A 10,000-nucleotide genomic window follows, 5' to 3' on the forward strand; every position below is an offset into this window, starting at 1 on the left:
TGTGTGTGTGAGGTGTGTGTGTGTGTGAGAGGTGTGTGTGTGTGTGTGAGGTGTGTGGTGTGTGTGGTGTGTGTGTGTGTGTGTGAGAGGTGTGTGTGTGTGTGTGTGTGTGTGTGTGTGAGGTGTGTGTGTGTGTGTGTGTGTGTGTGTGTGTGTGTGTGTGTGTGTGTGTGTGTAAGGTGTGTGTGTGTGAGGTGTGTGTGTGTGTGTGTGTGTGTGTGTGAGGTGTGTGTGTGTGTGTGTGTGTGTGTGTGTAAGGTGTGTGTGTGTGAGGTGTGTGTGTGTGAGGTGAGTGTGTGTGTGTGTGTGTGTGTGTGTGAGTGTGTGTGAGTGCACCTGCTGGTCCTGCAGTTTGACGCCCACCACACGGAAGGTGTTGTTGGTTGTGTTGTGGTAGATGTTGATTCGACTGAAGCCCTGCTGACCCGGTTTGATCGGCACCCATTTTTTGCTGGTGTCGTCGTAGACCATGACGGAGGCGCGGGCCTGACAGATGCTCTGCTCGCTGAAACACACACACACACACACACACACACACACACAACGGGTCAGTCAATTACCAGTCAATGTCCTCGTTAGAGTCACTCCATCAACCCGCCGCTCGGATAATCAACAACAACCAGCATCAAAACACATGTTTTGATCAGTGCATTAAAGCAGATATATCTATATAATATCTATATAATTACAAAAAACATTTTGTGAAAAAAAAAAGAAAAGTTCTTTTTTATATATTTTTTATCTCAGCATCTGCAAATTAGGTAATATTAGGTTTTTATTTGTAAATCAGCAAAAAAAAAATAATCCGGATGCAGGGCTGTTACACACAATCACTGCTGGAGAAAAACAAACACACGTGATTAATACTGAACCCAAACTCATGTCACTGAAATACAGACATGTGTGACAACTTGCCCCGCTCTGCTCTGCCTTTCTCCGTGTGTCAGTGCTTTAATCCGGTGCTTCTACCAACACAGAAAACATGAAAAGTGAAACCCAGTAACTGTGTTCTGGTGAGCCTTTCTCTGCAAGCATGTCTAAAAATCTCTCCCTTCTGACGCATGAAGAGGATCTTATTGTGATATTACCGGCCCTTAATCTGCACGTTTACACACACGGACCCGCCAGTTTGCACTGCATCTGTGGACACTTGTGGAGAAGTTCAACATGATGATGAGATGATCAGTGTAACTCCACAACAACTACAGAAATGTCTCCACTAACATCCAGAAGCTCTTCCTGAGTCTCTCCGTAAGGCTGCACTCGCTCCTGGTGATTCTGGGATTCTGGATGAGTGAGATTGGCCTGTTCTGTTATTGCCGGAGTTCCTGAAGCTCGTGTAAAGACTCCGCCCTCTTCTGAACGGAGGCGGAGCTAAAGCTCATTTGCATTTAAAGGGACACACACAAACAGACAGTTTTTGCTCACACCCAAAAAGGGGCAAATTTGACAAGCTATAATAAATTATCTGGGAGGAATTTGAGCTGAAATTGATATTACATCTTGTGAAATGGGGATAATGTCACCTTTAAAGCCAGAGCATGAGACTGAAGTCACAGAGAGACAGAGAGTGAGATCAGCACTGAACACCAGGAACACGAGGAACACGAGCACATCTGTGCAGCGCTGCTAAAATTATACCCGCGCCGCCGGCTGGAGACGTTCAGTTCACACACACACACACACACACTCACACACACACACACACACAAACATGCGCACACCCACTCACTCAAATGTATCTTTATTGAAGAATATTTAGAAATGTGAGAGTGTTTGGACAGAAGCGCTGAGGAAGAGTGTGAGTGTTGCAGTGATGAAGCCTCTGTCGGTGCCGCTCCTCATGGGTTATTCAGTCGGCCTGACACTGATGTCACAGGACACGTGTTACGCACGCCACAATTAAAAAATAATCTGTTACCTCAAATAAAATAAATGTTAACTGAAAATGAATAAATAAATAAATAAATAAAAATAATTAATGTACTGGCCAAGGCAACATTTCTCATCTTCATTTAGTTCAGCTTGATCTCTTAAAGGTAAACTATATAACTTTTTGGCCATTTTGCAGAAGTTGTGGTTGTGCTACGCAACTGAAACTTCGATGCTTAAAAAAGGTTGTAAAGAGATTGTAAAACTAATCCATATGAATTAAAGAGTTTAGTAAACATTTTCTGAAGAGACACAATCACTTTATACACAGACTGAATTTTGGATTTTATCACATATTGTCAGTGTCTGGTTTGTGTTCCCTGGGTCACCACTAGATGTCCTCCTTCCCCACGGTGTCTGTCACATTCTGAACTACATTCCCCACGATCCTTGTTTCCTCATTGCACTCAGCCTATTCCCCATTAGCATTGTCATTTCCCTGTGTATATAAGCCTGTCTGTTTTAGTGTTTGTCACGGAGTCGTTATTATATGCCACAACACTTCTGTTCTGCGTTTCTGGTCTGTTCTTGTTTGTTTCTTTTGTATTTGGACTGGATGATGGATTTTGACCCTTGCATGGACGACTATGAGTTGGATTGCCCTGATATTAAAAATACTGTTCATGGATCTCTCTGTTTCCCAAGTGTGTTCCGTGACACATATAAATATTCACCAACTCACACATCAGTTGTGGTAAACGGAAGCTCAAGCGAGTAATGATGCTGAAAATCAGCTTTGATCACAGGAATACATGACACTTTACTGTATATGAGGCTCGTTCTCCTGAACAAATCAGGTTTTTTCTCACGCGTCAAACAGGTTCGGTTGATCTTCTGTTTATGTTCGCTGATCAATGTTTATATGTGAATAAAAGCCTAAATTGAATCTGTTTGTCATTTAAAGCGATCGAGTCTCTTCAGAATTTGGACTAAACTCATTTCATATGGATTAGGTTTATGATCTCTTTATGATGATTTTGAAGCGTCGAAGTTGTAGTTGCGTAGCCGTATATAGAGGGACAGAAAGCTCTCAGATTTCATCAAAAGTCTCTTCATTTGTGTTCCGAAGATGAACGAAAGTCTTACAGGCTTGGAACGACATGAGTAATTAATGACAGAGTTTTAATTGTTGGGTGAACTAACACTTTAAAAGACATAACCAGTTCAGGTGAAAGGATCTCAAGCTGAAGACGTTACTGTAGTTTTACACATTAATCACACGATACTTCCTTGACAATAAACTCCAGCACAACAACCGTAATGACTGATGTTCACAGTAGATAATGCTGTACAGTAACTCTGTTAGAGAGATAAATATGAGTTTATCTGTTCAATAAAACACAGTTTCAGATCACTCAGTTCTCGCCATCTAAAGCCAAGCTGATGTTGATTCTTGTTTTATTACATATAATAGTATATAATATAACCTATTACCTATTTATTCATTAGTCTCAGTGATATTATAATAACACAGGCTATATAAACGAGGGCTCATTAGTGTCTCATTCTTCATTATGTCTAAAATACCCGAGTCAAACCACATGTGACCCGTTACCATGACAACAACGTCTGATGACATCACAGATCATGCAACACGTTACACACACACAATCACAAATCTAATGAAATGAAAGAGTCTACTAAGAGACTAAAAGTCTTGCTTTTTCCCCACATCTGATCAGTAAGAGCCACCGACGCTCCGAGACGAATCGCAAGCTGCTGAAAACATGAGCATCGAGGCCTGAGATTAAAGCGTCTGAGAGTCAGAGACGCTCGACTACAGCCAGAGGAAGCAGTTCTGACACACTCAGTCACTGAGCCAGTGCGGCGCGTTACACAAGAAGCACAAGCGCTTGGGTGTGGAGCAGAAAGAGTGTGATGTGTGTGAAGGAGCCGCTGACACACACTAATGCGCTGACAGCACAACTGGACTGGAACAGTCCTCCGGCCTAAATAAAGAACGGCTGAGGAAGAGAAGATGCACTGCCTCTTTAAAGTCAGCATCAAAATGGACAATTCATGTTTTTCTTTGGAATATTGCAGCATTTATTATGAATCATTTATTATAGTTTAAAATTCATGTTGAACGAGAATAAGTTCCTCTTCAGCATCTTTTCTCTTCTCTGATGATGTGGGCGGGGCAACCTGTCACTCACATGAGATCAGCCAATAGCAAACGACAACCATCCAACCGTCCAATCAATTCCCCACAGACACAATCAAGCCCCGCCCACATCTGTTCTCGTTCCAGAAGCGTTTCACTCACAATAGAGAAGAAAATACTAGAGAAAATTCTGTTTCATACCAAGATTTACAATTCAGATACACTCTATCAAACGTTGGGGTACATTTTTTAATTACATTTTTAACCCAACGGCTGGATTTGTCCATATTTGACCCAAATTTGGGTTGAAACAACCCAGCATTTTTCAGAGTGTACTGTAAACAGCATAAATTAATGAATATTTCATACATGTTTGAACTCTTCCTGTAAGATTCAGTGAACGCATCTCATATTTGATGAAGTTTGCATCATTGATTCTGCTTTGAATCGATCTGTACTGTATAACAGAAATACAGCTCGACTGAATCCTCACCACAGAATCCAGAACTTGTGTCTAGACCTGGTTTTCTGTGTTCTGTTGCAGGATTGAGTCTCATTTATTCTCCATCAGATAAAATAAACTAAGCTCTTGTTATAATCTCTCAGGATAAACCTAAACGGGATATGATTTAATACCCGTGTGGCGGCTTTATATCAAATAACATGCGTCTGCTGTCTAGCACTAGAATCGGGTCATAATACACTTTTAATACATTAAGAAACAGTATATTATTTTGAGTTTATTCTTCTTCATACAGTCAAACCAAAAATTCAGACACCAGATATAATTTTTGATATTGTTTCACTAGTATGATCAGGACACTATAGTTCATTTCTGTAAGTGAGGAGAGCAGAATAAAGTAAACTGTGACATATTACACCCAAATATTCTTCATACAGTGACTACCAGTGACATTAATAAACATTTGGGAGCAAAAATGATTCGGACACTTTGAGCTGATCATGTTTTGCTGAAGTGTGTTTTGTCTTTAATTGCTAATGCTCTTTTTACACACAGACTGAACAACATGAAGCATTGCTTGGTGATTGGTTGAGCTAAACTGGTATTATCTAATTGTGTAGTTAAATTTAACAGCTGACAGATATTCAACATAATTCATGTGTGAGACAGTCTAACAGAAGGACGGACAAAACCAGTCAAATATCCACTGAGTTCATAACTCTGAGTTCTGCTCATATTTATCACCCTTTTCTAAACTATAGTGAATAAACTGTGATAATGTGAGAAATCTTGAAGATGTCTGAAAACATGTTGGTTTGACTGTATGATTGTGAGAATTAGCCATAAACTGCACTGCAGAATGAGAAATATTAAAAGCACCCAGTAATAAAGTGAGACTGATGCGACGCCAGACAGAAAATCTCCAGGAAAATGAAAAGACTAGAGCGGATCGTGGGAAAGACGGCTTTGCCTCGAGGTGTTTTTACTGAGAATCTGCAAACTAATCTGAGACGCACTGATCGAGCCGGACACTGATCGAGCCGGACACTGATGTGTGAATGAACGTCCAGAACACACTTAAGTTTCTGTTTTCTGTGAGAACGGTGTGCGTTTCCACATATTCACGTTTTTTTTAAGTTTACACAGAGATAAACTTTTTTTTCAAGGTTTGCGTTCTCGAGCCACAGGCACTGTTGTTGTGTGTGTTAGCGGCCCCTAAGTTAATAACTAATGATCTTTACAATGGAAGTGAATCAATCAAAACTAACTTTATCTGGACAATAACTTTATTCTAGAGCTGCTGTAAAGCCTAAACAATCTGTTACTGTAATCTCCTGTTATCACTGTAAAGCTGCTTTGAAACGGTCTATATTGTTAAAGCGCTGTATAAATGAAGGAGACTCGACTCGATTCTCCAGTGACTCTCCACACTGCTATCACAGAGAAGCGCCACACTGACACATTACGCTTCCTCTGTCTGTCACAGTGTATCAGAGGATTCCGTGGTTGCCATGGCGCCCTGGCTAGTGTGACTATGGGATGCTGAGAAGCCGCACGTCTCCACGGTAACAGAAGCCTTTGGGATGCAGTTCAAGCATCGCTGCCTCTTTCATTCATCACAAAACGAGCCACACATTACGGCATGAAAACACTCTATTCTTCCAGTGTGGCGGAGCATCAGAACCTCATCGCTGATCCGCATCTACTGTATTCAGAACCTCATCGCTGATCCTCATCTACTGTATTCAGAACCCCATCGCCGATCCGCATCTACTGTATTCAGAACCTCATCGCCGATCCTCATCTACTGTATTCAGAACCTCATCGCTGATCCGCATCTACTGTATTCAGAACCTCATCGCCGATCCGCATCTACTGTATTCAGAACCTCATCGCCGATCCTCATCTACTGTATTCAGAACCTCATCGCCGATCCTCATCTACTGTATTCAGAACCTCATCGCCGATCCGCATCTACTGTATTCATCGCTGATCCGCATCTACTGTATTCATCGCTGATCCTCATCTACTGTATTCAGAACCCCATCGCTGATCCTCATCTACTGTATTCAGAACCTCATCGCTGATCCTCATCTACTGTATTCAGAACCCCATCGCCGATCCTCATCTACTGTATTCAGAACCCCATCGCTGATCCTCATCTACTGTATTCATCGCTGATCCTCATCTACTGTATTCAGAACCTCATCGCTGATCCTCATCTACTGTATTCAGAACCTCATCGCTGATCCTCATCTACTGTATTCAGAACCTCATCGCCGATCCTCATCTACTGTATTCAGAACCTCATCGCTGATCCTCATCTACTGTATTCAGAACCCCATCGCCGATCCTCATCTACTGTATTCAGAACCTCATCGCTGATCCTCATCTACTGTATTCAGAACCCCATCGCTGATCCTCATCTACTGTATTCAGAACCTCATCGCCGATCCTCATCTACTGTATTCAGAACCCCATCGCTGATCCTCATCTACTGTATTCAGAACCTCATCGCTGATCCTCATCTACTGTATTCAGAACCCCATCGCTGATCCTCATCTACTGTATTCAGAACCCCATCGCTGATCCTCATCTACTGTATTCAGAACCTCATCGCTGATCCTCATCTACTGTATTCAGAACCTCATCGCCGATCCTCATCTACTGTATTCAGAACCCCATCGCCGATCCTCATCTACTGTATTCAGAACCCCATCGCCGATCCTCATCTACTGTATTCAGAACCCCATCGCCGATCCTCATCTACTGTATTCAGAACCCCATCGCCGATCCTCATCTACTGTATTCAGAACCTCATCGCCGATCCTCATCTACTGTATTCAGAACCTCATCGCCGATCCTCATCTACTGTATTCAGAACCCCATCGCTGATCCTCATCTACTGTATTCAGAACCCCATCGCCGATCCTCATCTACTGTATTCAGAACCTCATCGCCGATCCTCATCTACTGTATTCAGAACCTCATCGCCGATCCTCATCTACTGTATTCAGAACCCCATCGCCGATCCTCATCTACTGTATTCAGAACCCCATCGCCGATCCTCATCTACTGTATTCAGAACCTCATCGCTGATCCTCATCTACTGTATTCAGAACCTCATCGCTGATCCTCATCTACTGTATTCAGAACCTCATCGCCGATCCTCATCTACTGTATTCAGAACCTCATCGCCGATCCTCATCTACTGTATTCAGAACCTCATCGCTGATCCTCATCTACTGTATTCATCGCTGATCCTCATCTACTGTATTCAGAACCTCATCGCTGATCCTCATCTACTGTATTCAGAACCTCATCGCCGATCCTCATCTACTGTATTCAGAACCTCATCGCCGATCCTCATCTACTGTATTCAGAACCTCATCGCCGATCCTCATCTACTGTATTCAGAACCTCATCGCTGATCCTCATCTACTGTATTCAGAACCCCATCGCTGATCCTCATCTACTGTATTCAGAACCTCATCGCTGATCCTCATCTACTGTATTCAGAACCTCATCGCTGATCCTCATCTACTGTATTCAGAACCCCATCGCCGATCCTCATCTACTGTATTCAGAACCCCATCGCTGATCCTCATCTACTGTATTCAGAACCTCATCGCTGATCCTCATCTACTGTATTCATCGCTGATCCTCATCTACTGTATTCAGAACCTCATCGCTGATCCTCATCTACTGTATTCATCGCTGATCCTCATCTACTGTATTCAGAACCTCATCGCTGATCCTCATCTACTGTATTCAGAACCTCATCGCTGATCCTCATCTACTGTATTCAGAACCCCATCGCTGATCCTCATCTACTGTATTCAGAACCTCATCGCTGATCCTCATCTACTGTATTCAGAACCTCATCGCTGATCCTCATCTACTGTATTCAGAACCCCATCGCTGATCCTCATCTACTGTATTCAGAACCTCATCGCTGATCCTCATCTACTGTATTCATCGCTGATCCTCATCTACTGTATTCAGAACCTCATCGCTGATCCTCATCTACTGTATTCAGAACCTCATCGCTGATCCTCATCTACTGTATTCAGAACCCCATCGCTGATCCTCATCTACTGTATTCAGAACCTCATCGCCGATCCTCATCTACTGTATTCAGAACCTCATCGCTGATCCTCATCTACTGTATTCAGAACCTCATCGCTGATCCTCATCTACTGTATTCAGAACCCCATCGCTGATCCTCATCTACTGTATTCAGAACCCCATCGCTGATCCTCATCTACTGTATTCAGAACCTCATCGCCGATCCTCATCTACTGTATTCAGAACCTCATCGCTGATCCTCATCTACTGTATTCAGAACCTCATCGCCGATCCTCATCTACTGTATTCAGAACCTCATCGCTGATCCTCATCTACTGTATTCATCGCTGATCCTCATCTACTGTATTCAGAACCTCATCGCCGATCCTCATCTACTGTATTCAGAACCTCATCGCTGATCCTCATCTACTGTATTCATCGCTGATCCTCATCTACTGTATTCAGAACCTCATCGCTGATCCTCATCTACTGTATTCAGAACCCCATCGCTGATCCGCATCTACTGTATTCAGAACCTCATCGCCGATCCTCATCTACTGTATTCAGAACCTCATCGCTGATCCTCATCTACTGTATTCATCGCTGATCCTCATCTACTGTATTCAGAACCTCATCGCTGATCCTCATCTACTGTATTCATCGCTGATCCTCATCTACTGTATTCATCGCTGATCCTCATCTACTGTATTCAGAACCTCATTAGTAGTAATAGTAAATATTGTAATGCATTTTAACGTTGGTTACACTTATTGATAACACATTATACATCATATGACAAGCGCACTGTAAAAATTAGATTTTTCGAAAGTTTGCTGTACGCTTTGCAATTAAATACTATTTCAGTCTTTAGTGTTTAATTCAGAGTTTCTTGCCATTCATTAGTGATTTCAGTAACACTTTACAGTAAGGTTCATTAGTGAACATGAACTGAGAATGAACAATACTTTTACAGCATTTATTAATCTTAGTTAATATTAATTTCAACATTTACAAATACATTATTAAAATCAAAGGTTGTATTTGTTAACATTAGTTAATGCACTGTGAACTAACATGAACAAACAGCTGGATTTGTATTAACTAACATTGACAAAGATTAATAAACACTGCAACAAATGTATTGCTCATGGTTAGTTCATGTTAGTTAATACATTAATGTAATTGTAAAGTGTTACCGTGATTTCTGTGTGAAAATCTCGGTGCCAAACACACTCAATATCTGCTGGACATCACACACGTCAAATCTGATTACACAACAATAATTCCGTCCACACACACACACACACACACACACATTCTTGTACGTCTATCTTTATGAGGACATTCACTGACACAATGCAATCTCTAGCCGCTTAGCCTAACCTTACCCATCACAACTAAGTGCCTAACCCGACCCCTGACCCTAAACCGAC

The 10,000-nt window shown here is 42.0% G+C and overlaps 1 protein-coding gene across 2 annotated transcripts in view; it reads right to left on the bottom strand.

Annotated features, from left to right (window-relative positions):
• Positions 1–10,000, bottom strand: part of evlb (Enah/Vasp-like b) — a 39,181-nt gene that overhangs the window by 20,549 nt on the left and 8,632 nt on the right. For both annotated transcript variants that reach the window (XM_084090552.1, XM_084090551.1), the window contains exon 2: positions 337–505. In XM_084090552.1, coding sequence (XP_083946678.1) covers positions 337–505 — 169 coding nt within the window. The remainder of the gene's footprint in view (positions 1–336; positions 506–10,000) is intronic.

This window comes from Abramis brama (assembly GCF_963993115.1).
Source record: "Abramis brama genome assembly, chromosome: 18".
NCBI lineage: Eukaryota > Metazoa > Chordata > Actinopteri > Cypriniformes > Leuciscidae > Abramis > Abramis brama.